At 35.3% G+C, this 17,506-nt stretch overlaps 1 protein-coding gene across 1 annotated transcript in view; it reads left to right on the top strand.

Annotated features, from left to right (window-relative positions):
• CDC73 (cell division cycle 73) overlaps positions 1-17,506 on the top strand; it is a 108,827-nt gene that overhangs the window by 82,376 nt on the left and 8,945 nt on the right. Inside the window, exons 11-13 of the mRNA XM_059822044.1 lie at positions 7,536-7,593; positions 10,608-10,643; positions 11,031-11,118. Coding sequence (XP_059678027.1) covers positions 7,536-7,593; positions 10,608-10,643; positions 11,031-11,118 — 182 coding nt within the window. The remainder of the gene's footprint in view (positions 1-7,535; positions 7,594-10,607; positions 10,644-11,030; positions 11,119-17,506) is intronic.

The following is a 17,506-nucleotide window of genomic DNA, read 5'->3' on the forward strand; positions in this document are numbered from 1 at the left end:
TGTACATATGACTGTTCTCTTGAATACCGTTTCCAAAGCAGGATCTGAACAGAAAAATAACAGTGCTTTTCTACGTATGTTTAGAGTTTGCATGTCAGCAGTGCTTTTATGCAGATGAATTGTTTGAGCCCCATATTCTGTGATGTTTCTGGTGAAAACCCCCTTCATATGAGTCACTAATACTTGCGGTTACAGGTAGAATAAGGAACTAGAGATTCATGAATGCGTGAAGTTGAAAGTTGGAGACTAAAACATTAGCAAATTGTAGTAAATTCACAACTATGCAAATTCCAGTTCTATTGAATTGAGGTGGCATGTTCTGATTTTACTATACAGAAAAACAGTAGTGTATAAACCTTTGCATCTGACTTTTGAGAAAGATGAAACAATCCTTTTGTTCTCTAACTGTGTTTGTCAAATATCTTGCTGATTACCAAGTAATGTGTGAGGTCGCCTCAGATAATTAACCCAAAGAGAAAGAAATCTAAGCAAAAATAACATTTTAGTGATACCTACTTTTGTCTTTTTGCACATTTCAAGGGAATGAATCCTTTAAATAAACATAGGTAGGTGTATTATAGGCAGGCCTTTATTTTTTTAAAAAACAAACAAACAAAACCTCTGGAATTCTCTTCTCAGGATTAAGAGGTGGTTTTTTTTGATGAAAACAGCTTATCCCCAGGAAAATGGAAGTGCTTACATGTTTAATCTGGCTTTATCACCAACATTGCTTTTCAGCTCAGAATTGCTATTTCAATAGCAACAGTTTGAAATTACATGACTGATGTAAATTCAAGATGAAGATCTTTATCCTTGCACAAAGTATCAGTAAAATTAAGATGGGAGGAGCTCTAGCACACTCCATTGAGACTGTTCAGGAATGTTTTGAAAGCTTAGCTTTGGGCGTAATGCTTAAGTTTTAAGGCATCTCAGTAATTGTTGCTTTTGTTAACTCTTTCCAAAAGCATCTTCAATAATTTTTATTATTGTTATTTTAGCATATTTGTATGGTTTTGTCCCTAGTTGATCACTAGTCTGTACAGGATTAATTTAGATTCAGTTGTGATTTGTGTTGCTTAGAACCATTTTCTTTGCAGAACCAGAATAGTGCCTAAGCTATCTATAAGCAGTCCAATTAATTCAGTAATTTTTTCCCATGTTTAAACCGAACTTCTTTTAACCTGTTTGTAATAAACAAGGAATTGTAATGAGTGTTTTTCATGTCTTTCAAATACACTGATCTGCAGGCTTAACCTGCTACTGGAAAAAAACATCAGTCCTGTTCTTATTAAGTTTTACAGTGTCAATGTTTCAGAATTTGAGAATATTGTTAGTTTTAATTCTATAATGGATTACTAAAGACCAGATTTGTAAACAAAAGTTTAATTTGAATGCTGTGGAACAACAAGTATTAGTATTTCTAAATTTCAGTTAGTCCCTTGATGACATCAGCTTAGTTTTATTTCTGCCACCCTCCCTCGCTTTTCCTTTCTCCCTCTCCTCCATCACTGTAATGCTGTACTCATTCAGAAGAGAGTGTCTGTGTCTGATTTCCTTACACTTGCAAAATTTGTTGTATGTACTAACTTTAACAGTATTTCAAAAACTATATTGAAATTTGCCCTATCTTTGTAAGAAGTTTTCTTTCTTGTGACTGAATTTGAGGATTGGCAATCTTGCATTGGTATTTTTCTTCAAACTATGCTTGATAAGACAAAATCTTCAGTATAAGCAGTTTTGTATTTTGAAATAAATATGATTTCATTCTATAAAAATACCTTTAATTCTGCTTAAACTCCCACTCCCTTTTCTAGACTATAAGGAACTTGAAACAATGTGAACAGTAGAAATGACCATTTTATTAATATTACAAGCAATGGAAGTTAAAACGACTGTGATATTAGCAGCATTTGCGCAATAGCTAAGATCCTGTTATCAAATTCTATTTTTTTACAGCATAGTTTAAATTAGGAAGGCAGTTAAAAGCTTGCAATTTATTATTTAAGTATCTGTCTTGGGGGACTGCATATGCAGATTTGTGTGCATAGAAATATGCAAATAAGCTATACCAGTTTCATGTGTAAATAAAATGATGATGTGAAACACTAGATAAACTTAAAATGTTATTAACATTTTCTTGATGTGAACAGAGGTCAGAGAATTATTAGGAAGACTGCAGAGGCAGAGCAACTCAGTTGGATTGTTTTGCTTGGTTCTTTGGAAGATTTTGTTTTCCCCCAAGGCTTTTAAGGGCCTTAAATTTTTAGAACAAAGCCCTATGTTTTCAGAATCCAAGCTATTTATATGAAATGGATAAATGTTTGTATCTAGCTTAAAGCAGGGCATTTGAACCAGATGTTAGATACCTGTTGTTGAAGTCATCCCATTGTTTTGGCTGTTTGTCATACATACATTGATGTATACAATATTTAATTTCTAGAAAAATAATATTCTTTTTAACTATGCAGTTGTGTTAGATTTTGCCGTAGTTCTTTAGGCTGGCTTTACTAGAATTTTCAAAGGTTCGATAACTTTAAATCACTCTGGCAATGATAGTATAGTTGCTGGTAATTAAAACAAGTTCTTACAGTCTCTTCTGCCCTAAATTGAATAGATATATTGAAGTCTGTTCTTAAAGATAATTTTACAAGCTTACCATCCACATCTATTTATTTACTTTCTCATTTGAGATCAGAGTGTTGCGGTTTTACTATGTTCCTCTTTATGAATAGAACAATCTTTGGTTGAATTGTCTTCCGTCATGGATGGTGAAGATGAAAGCTGCTTTATGTTTTATATGCAAGCAGTTGCTAATACTTCTTGCAGAATCAAATGTTACTTTTTATTTGTACTACTTCTGTGCAGAAGCGTGCAAGTTACATAATAATTTTTAGGTTTTGGGGTAAAGATCTTGTACTAATTTAAATGTTATAAAGGAACAAGATAGATTTTAATTTTGCTAAATTAAAAAAGCCACAAGATGGCATCAAATTGTCAATTCTGTCCATTGCTCCTAACATTTTTTAAAGGTCAAAATATTGCAGCCTGTATGGATCTCTGAACAGAAACCAGCTGGGACAATGAATGTGCAATGTTAAGTAGTTTGAGGTTTTTCCTTCCATTATTTGTACCTTGTGAAGCCACAGTAAGAAACTTTTAATAGCTTTTTTGTGCTTCAACTTTTACATTAAAAGGGATTGAGGTCGCAATATATTGGAGGACAGACAAGTGTGGTAAGAATCTGTCCAAAACAACTTGCATTTTCATAGTATATTGCAACTTGCCTGTATAATGTAGAAGCATAGAAGGGAAAATGAATGCACCTGTGAAAGGAAAGGTGTGAAGTAAGCTGTACACAAAATGTACAAATTGAAGGAACTTTAAGCAATAGACCTAAAGCTTCTTGTTATTGTAAGCATAGTTTACTCTCACAAAACTTACCAGAGAACATAGCAGTGTCTGAATTTTTAAGACAAACATAGAAATTATGTGACAGAACGAGGGAAGAAAAGAACATGCTAAAAGCTTAATTACCAAGGCATACAATAATAGAAGTCAGTCATCCTTCAGGATTTGGGTTTTTTTATCTTGTTTGACTGTAAGCGGGAATCTGGATTTTTTCACATGTACTAACCTGTTTTCTATTCATGTATTGGTTTGCGAACCCAATATTTTTAGGTGTTTAGGTGGGACAATGCTAAATAGCAGGAGGCATACACTAAAATAAAAACAGTTACTGAGCAGATGTTTTGTAAATGTCTAATATGGTAGGAAATAATACTACTGAAATGTAATGAATTCCACTGAAAAGTATATACGGTTGTGTATCTGTAAATGATGCAGTGAAATCCAGGAAAGTATGAAGCTTTCGGTATCTCTTTTCCTGATTTCATTCTGTGTCAGGGTGTTGCTTCTGAATGGTTAAATACTCATATTTAATGTAAATCATAAACTATATATAACCTTCTATGGTAAACTAGCATAACTAAACCAAGTAATATGTTTTTGATTAAAATACGATGTTAAGTGGTCATCTTAAAGAAGAATTGTATTTTTCAAATTATATGGTTTTGTTACTAAATTAGTTTCAACTTATGAATATTCATAATATACTCCTTAACAGTCTCAAGTGGCTTATGCATAAGAATTAGGTATGTCAGTCATCTCCAAGCAAAACTGTTAAGTGTTCAGAAACTTTGAGGAAATGAATGTTCTTTAAATAGCTAAACAGTGATTTCTGATGCGTAGGGTACAGCTGCACAAACAAAAGCTCCCCTAACTGGAGTTTGAATTTGCAGTGTGCTAGTTACTTAAGAGTAACTTTTACATTAAAAACTTCCCATTAGAAGACTTCGAAATATCTTACCGTGCCCTCACTGAGAAATAAGCTACTGTCTTTACAAGGAGTTAGAGCATGGAAACGAGAAGTTGCCTCCGAGTGGCTAACAGCCCATAAATTACCAGCAGCACTTACCTTGTGTGGTTGAATGAACCAACAATGACGTTTACTCCATCAACTTAATTTTCTTTTCCTCTGGGAGAAATCCTAGCATGTAGTTCTCTGTGGTTATACCTGCCTCGTAAACAGAGCTTGTGTCATAAATTAGTGCATTGTCATAGGAAAAACTTACATTTCTATCTGAATACTTCTGAAAAGCATTAATTTTGTGTCTGAACTCAGCATCTTTTGTTTTCAGAACAGTCTGAAATGTTAGCAAAATTAATCCTGCTAATGACTTCTTATTGAAAGCGGGTTTTCTTCTCCACTTAGTGTATCTTGTCAACTATTGCTGCTCTGTACTTTTGTTTCTTCCTCATTTTTATAGTCTACTTCTCTCCTTCCAAACCATTTAAGAAATGTGGGGTTGAAATGCTCATCAGAGCTGCTTTTGCTACATTGTCTGGAGTTTTTACATAATAGGAGGTGGTGATTAGGTCACTGATGATTCATAAAGAGAGGAGAGATGTAAATCAGTTACAAAGGATGGATGCTGTGACTTGAGTAGGTGACAGTTGAGCTTCTGAGCTAAGATGCCAGAGTATCAGGAGTTGTGAGCTGTGGTTCATCCATGAAATTATTACAGTCTAAGGCAGTGATTTAGCTGTGACCTCCATCATTTTATCGATTTGCAGAAATTGTTCTTGCAAATAGAAAGGTCATAGACATGGAAGCAGTAGCCGTCTTTCGTATCTACTCATTTAAATGAATTTATTTCCTACTATTAATCAGATATTTTCATGTGGGTTTTTTTAATGTGCTTTTTTATTGTAGTTGTTTTGGGGTTGGTTTTGTTTGTTTGTTTCAGTTGCAATGTTCTCAAAGCCCTGCCTTTTTGTTTTAGGCTTCTGCACTAAGTTTCCCACTAATCACTTTAGAGGAGACAATTCAGAGGAAAGTATGAAAAACTCCCAAATAGATAATTTGCCAATTATTTTGTTAGGCTTGATTGTCTGTATATTTTGGTGCTTTATTGACATTGTGGTGAAGACAGAAATCACAAGCACAAGTCATCTGGAAACCAAAGCAAGGCTTTGATTATAATTTGGTTATAATTCTTTCCAAGGCTGCAGAAAAACTCCAGAATCTCTGAAGCAGCGCCTGGTTCCCTGCCTTCGCTGCAGCTGCCGGAGGTCCCGCAGGGTCTGTTTAAGATATGGGAGGCACTGAGTAAGTGGAAGAGGAGGCTGAATCAGTTGGATTACTGATTCTGTAGGGGAGGAAAGAGGAATGGATGTGTGGCACTGCAGACAGTAATAGTTAAGCATCCAAGCAAATGGAATTGGATTTAGAAACTTGAAACTTAGCGTTGCAGGAAGTGATGTTTCTTTAGCTTGATGGTTTTTTCCCTTTCATTAAGTGCTTTGAATTTAAGGAAATGTTATGGGAGAATTCTTGGTATTTTTTCAATGCATGTAATTCGTGTACCACAGGAACAGTCTTTTCACACAGAAAATGACATTTTTTCTGTGGAAACAGATGCAAAATGTTTTATTTCCACTTTCTTGGCGAAGAAGGTGGTGATGTTTCAAGTAACTGCTGTTTCTCAGTCACAAGGCTTCTCTCAAAGGTAGTCAGCCTTTCCTGCTGCTCTTCCTTTAGAGTGTGGTATTTTGAGTTTTATCATTTGCTGAGTAATTATTGTGAAGGGACATTGGCAGAAATACCTTTTCTCAGATACTAAAAAAGTAAGTCTTAAAATAAGTTACTGACTCAAGTGCCCTACATAAATGTTGGTGTATTAATAATCAGAAAAGAGAACCGCAAAATTTTGAGTTTAACCTGTTCCTTGTAATGGGGGGTTAAATCCTTATACTGAAGATGAGTGGGAGGTTGCTGACTGTAAAAGTTACAGTACCAAATGTCAGCTCCAGCCTATTGTAACTAATCATGGGTGGCTTTGACTAAAGCTCAGGGAAGAGGTATTTGGGTAAACTTGTGTTTTCTAAGGGCTTGTCAAGTGATCTTCTCTTCTATTTGTACCTCACAGTTCTTGAGATAAAAACAGTTTTAACTTTCATGGTGGAAACTTAAAAGCAATTTAAGTGTTATTTAAATCATGGAACTTGAGGCTGCTTGTGTGTAGCCCCCTGCTCATTAGCTTTTTGTATTTTGAATTACAGAACATACTGTTTATTTATGCATGGACATACAAATGTGATAATGCCATATTGGAGTCCTTTGCAACAGCTTTTCCCAGCGTGGGATCTCTGACCTTTCTGAGTGTCTCACAGTTGAAGGATACACTTCACATAGCGTTTAAGTAATTTTCAGATAGAATTCATGGTTTCATGTTAAAAGGTTTTCTGTCAGCCTTGCAAATTGAAGGGGCTGGAATAGATAGCATTTTTTTTACAGTGTTAGTAATACATGTTTTGTTCAGTGAGGTTTCACAGAAGTAACTGAGAACAGAATTTGTTCTTGCAGGAATGTAATGTTGCTTTGGAACCAGATGTGTGACCTCACTGTTCTCTTACGTGGTGTGTTGACTCTGCAGAGTTAACAAGAATAAACAGTAGTGCAGGTCTTTTGATTGTTACACTAAGGTAATTGGATAAGGCATGAGCAGAACTAATTATCATGAGTGTGCTATTTCTGGGCACTAAAACTCTTCAAGGCAGGAATGCATTGCAACTTCTCGGTCCTAGTTTTCCATCCAGACCATAAGCAGATCTTGTTTTGAAATTTCTATAGCAAATTGCTTACATTTACGTTATTAACCCTTGGTGAAAATGATCATAGGTAAAATGAAACAATACTATAAATAGAAAACGTTTCTTCTGAATATAGAAAAAAAAGTTTGATTGGCATTTGATGGTTAAAATGTAAACCTGTAAAAGCTTATGAGGCTGTCTGCCCTCCCCAAGTCTAAAACAGAATCTGTAAAGAGTTTTGAATAGTTTCACTATTTTATTTCCTCTTTTTAATGTATTGCCCTCATTTTCACGATACCCTCTGGAGCTCTGTATTCACTTAAAAACCCATGTACCTGACAAGAAAGCCAGCTGTTAATGTTACCTCTTCTGTCTTTTAAAAGGAAGGTGCTTCTGCTCGAAAAACACAAACTCCAGCAGCACAGCCTGTACCACGACCAGGTAAGGTAGCCTACTATCGTTTGTGCTTTTGTTCCAAATAAGTATGAGTTTCAAAAAAGTACTATTTAAAACTTCAGTTAGCTGAAGAATGAAGTGGGTATCGTTTATTTGTGGCCTTTAACTGCATATGTATTGGAAATAACACATAACTTTTTGGTTGATGTTATACCATGGAGCTTGGGTTCATTCTCCACAGTGTGTGCCCAGTTAGCCCATTGAAAGGATGGCGCTAGTGAAATTAAACTGATGAACTTCTTGGTTGTCAGCTTCGTAGTTCACAAATGCCAGCTCAAATATGTAATAAGAGCTGGTTAATAGTCCAAGAAGAAACAACCTAAATAGAAAATCTCAAAAAGAGATATATATTATTGCTTCTATTATCAATATATCAGAAATAAGTCTTTCTCTGAATGTGGTAGCACTTGTTCACACTCCTTAGCACAAGTTATTGTAATGGGGCCAGAATCCTCAACTGGCTTTTTAATTCCCAGTTAGTAGACTTTAGCTACCCAAGTCCATTTTGTATGTCAGATTGAATCTCAAATTGAGATTCAAAGAAAGAATAAGTACTTAGTTTTGTTTTAATGAGAAACCTTTAGAAAGAGGTTTTAAAAGAGTGTAAGTGTACAGACAATATATGAGAGGATCAGTGTTTACAAACAGCTATGTTCATATCGGCACCTAGTTTACATACTAAGAGATTTTTGGTTTGGTGGAAGAAAGTCTCTAGTGAAAGGTGTTCTTAAATAACAAGATGATGGTTATTGTTGTTACGAAGGTATTAAAAAGAGAACGCTTTGGGTTTTTTGGAAACAAAGCTACCTTTTAAAATGAATATACTTTTTCCAGAAGTACTGGGGTACTGTATATTCTTGTTGAGACTTTCAGTGCATGCTTTCAGTGCGTGCCTTGCTAATTCCTTAAGATTTATTAGTGGGATTTAATGCAAAGACTTAATATTGTAAAAATTATTCTTGCCCCAAAATCTATTCTAATATTGAATATTCTCAGCATACCTAAATGCTATTGTGCACAGATTCTTCTGTTTGGTTATTTAGAAAGGTCATGCTGCCTGTCATACTTATCTCACTATGCAAATGGAGTTGACAGACAGTAGTATGAAAAGGGTAGAAATGGCAAGAGCAGAAATCTGACTGAGTTGTCACAAGTCCCTACCACTAGCTGTGACTTATGGGCATTAACTGGCAGAAATGTATTTTTTGTACATTATACAGGTTATATACTGATACTGCTCTTCTCTAAGGCCAATCTAATCCATTATCTTGCCTCTATACTGTAATTTGAAGAGAGAATAAAGAAGAGAGATATAGTCTGAAGAAAGTACGTACTGCTTCATTAAAAAAAAATTATCTTCCTGTTCTAGGATAGTTTGGGGTTTGGAACTTTTAAAAATATCAGTTGTTCTGTTCTTAGCAGTCAAAGTACTTAAAATTGCAATTTCCGGGAGGATGCTGCTTTGCACATGGGAAGTGTTAGTTGAATTGGACAAAACAGTTGTACAATACTGATTTGAAGACATATCTGAGATGTGCTTTTAATTTAAGATTAATTTATTCTGCACCTTTCTGCAGTACCTACTCTTCTACTAAGCTGTCTCGGTACAGCTATCAAATTTCTTACAGATGCTTTATTTTTTCCCCTCTTTTTTTTTTTTTTTAGGGCAGCTGACACTGCCTATATATTTCAGGAACTTTTTTACATTAAGAAGATATACCTAGATTTAAAAAAAAAAAAAAAAAAAAATCATGGGTAGGTAAAGTTCATGTAGTTCAATATAATGTCGCCAATTATATCTGTGCATTTGACAGTGTCAGGAAAAGATAATTAAGGATATGGTCTCAATATTTCAACAATGGCAACTATGTGAATATTTATACTGTTCTAGGCAGTTTCTGAAACAGTTGGTTGTAAATAAACATGAGCAAGTTGGTGCTATGAAACTGGAAGTCAATTAATGAAATTTGTCATGCATAGTAGCAGCTGAGACTTGAGTTAGTCTGCATCAATGTTTCTACTACTCGCCATTATCTTATTTTCTGAATTAGGATAAACATGTATGATGATAATTATCAAGCACAACAGTTCTTTCCTTAAGTTAGGTGTTGTGAAAACTGAACTATAAAATGTTTGTTTGGAGGACGCCGGGTTATTCAGTAATAGCACCAAAGTGAAGAAACACATATGCTTTTCCAACTTTGGACTGAAGTATCTCCCATATTGAGAAGGTCACAACTTGGAAGACTGAAGTGGAAACATTTTATTGGGGTTGGGGAGGGTGGAATTCTTTGGTTTCTATCTGGCCAGTTTTGTTTGTTTGGGATTTTTTTGTTGGCTTTTTGTTTTGTTGTGGGGTTTTTTTGTTTTTGTTTTGTTTTTTTTTTGCTTGAGTGCTACCATATCTGTCAGGGTTCATCGTTTCTGGCACCCAGTGAGCTCATGTAACTCAAACTGCAATCCAGAATTAACTTGAGTAAGCCTGAAATTCAGATTTTGATTGTTGAAAGCTCTATATGTGTTAAGCATAGCTAAATCCTACAGATAATCATGTACAATAGTAACTGCTAATGAAAAGGTGAGGATCTGTAAAGATTAGTTTGTTGTGGAAGTCCTCCTGTTGGTTCAGCACTATTGAACTTAAGATCTACAAGCAGCTTTTTTCAAGATTGCTGGCCATTTTTCTCAATGCTATAGTGCCCCAACCTTTTGAGGAGGATGGAGAGGGGTGACTAGTTTCAGTAAAATTAGGAGAGATGGACTCAACTGCCCTAACATCCATTTCAGATGGTCAAAAGCTGTTTGTCTTCTGAATACTGAGACCCGAATGATAAATCCCTTCTTCAATTTCATGTATTGCATCTGTGAAAATGATCTAATGACTATAGTGTGACTCTTCTCTGTTCACTACTGCAACTAAAAAATTGAGATGTTGCCTTCCAATGACATTTGTATTTATGTATTAGTCATTCTGCATATTTTCTGGGTTTTTTTCTCAGTTTCTCAAGCAAGACCACCTCCAAACCAGAAAAAAGGTGAGTCAATTTTAGTTACATGATCCTTTTCATTGTGTGAATTGTGCCCACTCTATCTTTTGCTGGAACCGCAAGCAACAATATAAGTAAGCAGTGGAATGCAGACAGCGTTCTGTTTTGCTAAATATGGATCCTACCCATATTTAGAGACTCCTGATACAGGGGTACATTTTTTTGTGAATGAAAAACTTCAATTTAGGAATATAATATTTTTCATTATTATTAATATGATTAATATGTTTCCATTATTTTGATCTGTTAAGCAAGAGTTTTCTTTTATGTACAGTTCCTTTAATGAAAAAAGGGGGGGGGGGAACCCAAAACACCCAACCAAAACCACAACAAAAAAAAAAAACCCAGGCAAATGTAACTTTATTATCTCTACAGGATCTCGAACTCCCATAATCATTATTCCAGCAGCCACGACCTCTTTAATAACGATGCTTAATGCGAAGGACCTTCTTCAAGATCTCAAGTAAGTAGCTGGTTAGAACATACTCTATAAAAAACTGTTTTCCGATAGAAAGGTATACTAGTATCAAATTAGTAATAAAGTGAGAGGGAGCATCTACTGTCTTGTGACAAGCTAGTTTTACAGACCAGAGTATAAAAGAAATTAATGTCTATGGAATAGTAGGAAAAAAGCAAAAACTTATTTTTCAGAGTTTTTGCACAGCTGTGACCTGTGGGCCAAATGGGCAGATTGAGAAGAAAGTCTTACAGTACCATTTCTAATGTCTGTAGTGATTTTCTTCTATGTAACATATATGCACACATGTGCAGCCCATCAACAAACCCTTACAATGGAAGAAGGCTTAGAGAAGATGAGCAAGGGCAGTGTGCTCACGGAGCTCAGAAAAGATTTCGGGAAATGACTACAGTTATTGTAAAGGAGAAGGGGACTGGAGGGTGCCCTCTGTTTTAGATAAACGACTGTATCAGCTGAGCAGGTCAGCTAGTTGTGTAAATAAAGAATTTTTTTAAAGTTCACATACAGCAAAAATAGGAATAAAGCTTTGTCATTAAGAATTGATGCAAATTCATTCAGGGAAATATTAATGAGTGGCTAAAATTTGTTTATTGCATCACACATCTGATTCTAAGATTTAATTTATTATGGCTGAATGCAATCGACACTGCAAATTACTTTCTTCATGGTTAAGGTAAAATCCACTATTACGGTTAAAAAACCCCAAAACAAACAACAAAAAAAACCCCCAAAAAAAAAAAAAAAAAACCCACCAAAACCCCAAAACATCTTTCTGCTTGTCCAACAGATCATGGTATTTAGAGTTGTCTATCTGTTAATACCAGTTAATTTTTCGGAAACAGGTAGTCATTTTCACAGAGAAATACACTGTTATAGATTGTCCGCAATGGTATGCTCAAAAAATGGAGAGCTCTTTTTTCTTCCACCTTCAGCACTTTGCCTGTTCTTTATGAGACTATATACTGCTTTTCTTCAAAAATAGGCTGTCCTTGTTGTGGTGCTACAGCGTTCACTGGAGTTGCCCTAGAATTTTTTAGAACTGTACTGTGAGATAGCAGGTGCCTGCTCATCTCCAGCTATTTCTAGTTCCTAGATTACTGCCACATATCATCAAAGATCCAGCAAGTGTGCTGGACTTTTGTTGCCTCTTCTGAAATATTTAATTGGAGAGAAGGCTGGCTTTTAACATTATAGTTTAATGTGCAAGCAGTTACTGGACTGATATAATTGTGTTGACAGAGGATGTTGCTTACTTATGTGGATTTTTATGTTTAAGAACGAATTTCAAAAGTACAAGCCCTGGATTTTACATCTATATAATTTGTGACTTTCTGATACGAAAATAGCTATAATGAAATAAAGCACCTATATGTCGTGTTTAAGTATATCTGTGCTAGGAGGCTTGCACTGTTTTCAGCTCCATTGGGGTAGAGCTACAGCTAACTTCTCAAGACCTGCCCCAAGAGGAGGCTGATTGTTAGACTGCGAAGAACGTGATCCAGAAAAAAATTAAATTAAGTTTAAGGGATCAAAGGAGGACACTGATGTAGTTAACGAGTATGAAAGACAAAGTGAAGAAGCAAGGTATGTTAGTGAATCAGAAGTGCAATAGCAGAATTCAGAAGAGCAAACTAATAATTTAGCCATGACAGTTCCAGCACTCTTTAGAAAATATGCCACCTGGCCTGTATTTTTTTGCATTCAAATTTATTGAAGTAGTTTGTTTAGGAATGGCTGCAGGGTTTGTTTTTACTGTTCAGGTATGCGGAGTGTAGAACTAGCCTTGATGTAGAGTGTGATTGATAGATATGTGATGGTTTTCCAAGGAAAGAAGACTTACCTAATTTCTGCTTCTAAGTCACTGCTGCCTTTAACTCATTCCCTACTTGCAGCTAAATTTGACAAAAGAGCAGAGATTAGGAAGACAGATGCCATTGCCACAAGTTCTGGCATAAAGAAACATTGTCCAGATAGAAAAGACACACCCAAATTTATACCCCTTACCCCTGCTGAGGAAGATACAGGTGTATTTGAATTTCTTGTATTTCTAGAGGTAATCAGCCTGCTTGTATGAGCCATCAGAGTAGATCAGTGCTATAGCACAAGGAGAAGTGATTTTTTTGGAGCTGGGAGAGTAAGACCCATTGCAAGGGAGACTGCTAAGAAATGTAGAAGAAGCCTGGGAGAATGAGGCCCCCGGGATTGTTAGGGTACGGAAGTTGTGATACACGTGTGACACGGGTTGTTTACAGGGCAACTTGTTATTCCATGCCTGATAGCTGAGGCAGCACAGTTCCGTGAAGTGTGTGATAATAAAGAATGAGTATGTGGGTTTCATAAATAAAACCAGCTTTTGGGATTCCCTTCATTTAAATGTTTCTTAAAACAAAATAAGGAACAAAGTTAGCTGGAATTATAATTAGAGATCAAACCTCTTAAAATCAAAACGTAGTCATAGCTGGGAATCCCTGTCTTTTAGGATAGTTTTTCTCCAGGATGCTGGATTTTTCTAGAAGTAACCGCCTGCAACACATTGTCACTTTGGATATGAGAAAAAGTAATTGTGGTATCATTGGCGGATATTTTAGATTGATTGTTGTAAAATAAACAGGATACTCTTCATCCAGTACTATGGTAGGTATTAAATTCAGTTGTCAAGGACTGAAAGAAACTTACTAATTACACCAACATTTTTAGTAACCCTTTTCATAGCTCTGTAGTATATTGGGTTCTTTCCTTGCCAAATTTGGTTGACATTTGTATGATGCTTAGCACGCTCGATTCATCGCTACTGTTATGTTCTCTTTTGAGGTAGAGAACATGGAAAGCAGGAAAGTTATCATGAGTAGAATGAAATATGTGTAATGATAAACCAGAAGCATGTTACTGGTTTAAGAGGTTTTTTTAAGGTATCTGATTTGTCTGTTGGATATATTTGTTGCAACTTCAATTTTGCAGGGGGACATTTCTATATATAATTATAATATATATGATTCACATGCTGTATAATATGCAAATATTCTCCATAACCTTTTTTGAAAGGTGGTTATTCTAAGGAGCCAAGTACAAGATAAAAATGAAGAGTTTCTGAAATATTAAAAAGATATAATTTCATTTAAAATCAGAACTGCAATACTTTATATTGTGAGGCTTCTTAAAAATATTTCATATAATACACTTTATTCTTATTCACTATCTGAATGCAACACTGGATATTGTAATTACTGTGTAAAATCTGGCTTTCCAGACTAAGTATTTGAGAATATCTGAAGTTAGGCTCTTCAGAGGCAATGCTTCTGCTTTATATGGAACAAAAGCGTGGCAGGAATTTTATCAGGCAGATGTAAATGATTAGATGATGATTATGTATTTTTATGATGATGATGCTCTACTTACTATATGTTTCCCCATATGTGGCCAGGCAACTCACTGAGATTTCTCCAGCATTGACATTGAGCAAATTATCTGAAAGATTCAGGGATGACGAATTACAAGAAAAGCTTCGTTCTTTTGCAAAAATAGGTGTGAAGCTTTTGATACTGTAATGTAACAAAAATATTGAGGGGGTTGTAAAAATAAGTCTCCAGTTGTAAACACAATCAAAAGTATATTATGATGATCTTGGTTACTGAGCATTGGAGTTGCCTTATTCTCTGTTCATGCATTTTTCAGTATGCTTGGGTTGGGGGCCAGAAAGTGTTGACCTGACCTCAGTGAAAGTGTTTTAAAGTTAATGGTAGCAATTGATGTGAGTTTAGAGCCTAGGCAAGAGCAGCTCTGGCAGTTCAGTGGATAGTATCTTGCCAATTACCTCCCATAATTTGATCTTGTTCCATCGCTTGCCTGTTACCTTAGGAGAGTGACTTGCTGTCTTTGTAAAGTGAGAGAGTGCACCAGTTTTTATGTGAATAACGAGTTTGGCGATTAACAGCAAGAGAATTGAGTGCTATTAATTTCCTAGTAGGGGTATAAAAATGGTTTCTAAGTAGATACAGGATTTTTTTTTTCTTTTGCTACTAGGGAATAGTAATCTGGAGAAGCAACAGAAAAAGTAAGCTCCTGCACAATCAGCTTTCAGAACACATTTCTAGTGTGTTGGATGATTAAAAAGGTGTCAAGTACAAATGTGTAGTTAAGCCACCAGCTATATTGTGGCAAATAATTCCCAAGAGAAGATGGTTTTTTGCTCTTTTCTTTAATACTCAGATTTCTTAAGCTTGTCTTTTGTGTCCAGGTAGTGATGGAGTAAGCCATGATTATATTTATAATCATACAGTAATTTCTATTGATTCTCAATTCTTGAGCATATGGCTTTTATTATACTTACTGAATCGATGGTTCCCAGACATGCAAGCATATATTTCATAAACTTTCTGTAAGCTGTCATTTATTCCTGTACTCTGAGTATGTACATATATGTAAGCATTTCCTTCAATGCTTTCTTTACGGCAGTCATCTCCTCTACTGTTCCTTGTGAATCTGCTCACTGGTATTTTTTCTTCAGAAAATTCAGATAAGATATTTTATGTTCTGTCTTGGAGAACTGCGTTCAAAAACATTCAGATTTTTACAGTAAATAAAACTGAAGCCATTGTCTAGAAGATACATAACTGAGGCACAACTGAATGGTGCCCTAATGGCTGTAACACAGTTTCTAGCTGACTGTGAAATGGAGAGAAACTGTCAATAAACTAATATTGAAATGAATTCTTAAACACAGAGGCATTTAAAGCTAGAAATAGAATTGAGAATGCCTGTTTCAGCCAAATTTGAGGGGTCTCAGATAAAGTAGTGAAGTTGTTAGACTCTTAGTAGAGTAGCAATATTGCTTCTTAGCGTCCACGTTTGTCTAATTTGGCAGGGGTGGCTAGGTTTCCTGTTTCCAGTTAAAAGGTGTTTGCTTCCTCACATTTACAAATCAAATTAAAAATGTGACCTTTTAGATTGCTGTTCATATGAATATTTGATTATCACTGTAATGTGCGTATGGCTGTTTGTTTTTTATTTACATATTCTGTACGAGTTTGTTCTCATTCAGTGCATGGGACGTGGAATAAAGAAGAAAATTCTTCTCAAGCTTTCCACCATTTTAGGTGATCCTGGCTTTTCATATAGACCTTGCCACTTGGGTAAAAGGTGTTTGGGGGGGGTGTTAATTTTTAAAACTATTAAAAAAAAAAAAGTTTTATTTCCATCTTTCCAACCCAGATTCCTTAGTTCTGGTAAGTGAGGAGAGACTCATGAATGGTTTTCTTAAAAGCTCAAGACCACCAAGCAAATCCTCATTTTAAGTTATAAAATAGTTTCCTATCAGTTAGTATTGGCAAAGCAAAGCCCGCAACATGTTGGCAGGACAGGCCATTAGGTATGCTCATGATTAAAGTTGCACCTTACTTTTGAGTTTTTAAATTAGCAGCTTGACTAGAAACACTCAATTCTGATGTCACGTTTGGTAGCTTTTTCCAAAGTAGAACTGTGATGAACACTTCTGTGTGTAGCATGCAATTCTATGTGTCAGTTGGTTGTGGTAGATAAAATATATGTAAATATTAACTGTTTACTAATTTCTTCAATTATTGGTGAAATGACTGTCTTACCTTTTTTTATAATATTCTAGGTGGCCTAAGTGTACTTTTTTCCTCAGTGTATCCTGCATAGCTTTTGTGTCTGTATTTTCTTTAGAATGGTGTTGGTTTGCATGTACTAGACAGATAAGCATAATTTAATTTATAGCTTATCATTTAACATCTGTAGTGCTTTTTCTGTATTTGCAGTACTAGTCAACTTTAATGCATGAATCATAGTCATTTGCAGGGGTTTTTTTCATTTTCCAGTGCAGTTACATGCATTTGGAGGCACGCTTCAGAAATTGGTTGTGACTTTCTGGTTTTGAAACACTGTTAAATCTTAAAGAGTATAAGGGGGCTTCATCTGTTTATTTACATTAGGAAAGTAAAGTAGTTTTGCTTGAAGGTTTATTGACAATTTCCATGTGCTGCCTTAAATCATGTCTGTTCGGGTTTTTTCACCAAAATGCTGTTTTCTCATTGTATATAATATGTCAGCAAAACCTAGTATTTTTGTGTTGACTGAACTTCTTGTATTTCATTTTTCATTCCTTTTTTGTATTTTTCCAGCAATAGGAATTGCAGTCTGCCTGTTTAAGCACATTCAAATTGGATTTTAGAATTCAAATAGAAATAGGTTGAAGAGAACAAATAAAAATGGTGCAAAAAACTTACCCAAAGAATGCAGTGAACTATTAAAAAGCACCATCTGTACTATAATGAAGAGAAGTCTTGCCAATTATGTAGAGTACTGTGTTTTTACAATGTAGCACCAGTACTCCTGATAACTTTTGCAGTTAAGTGAA

This window comes from Gavia stellata, chromosome 10, assembly GCF_030936135.1.
Source record: "Gavia stellata isolate bGavSte3 chromosome 10, bGavSte3.hap2, whole genome shotgun sequence".
NCBI lineage: Eukaryota > Metazoa > Chordata > Aves > Gaviiformes > Gaviidae > Gavia > Gavia stellata.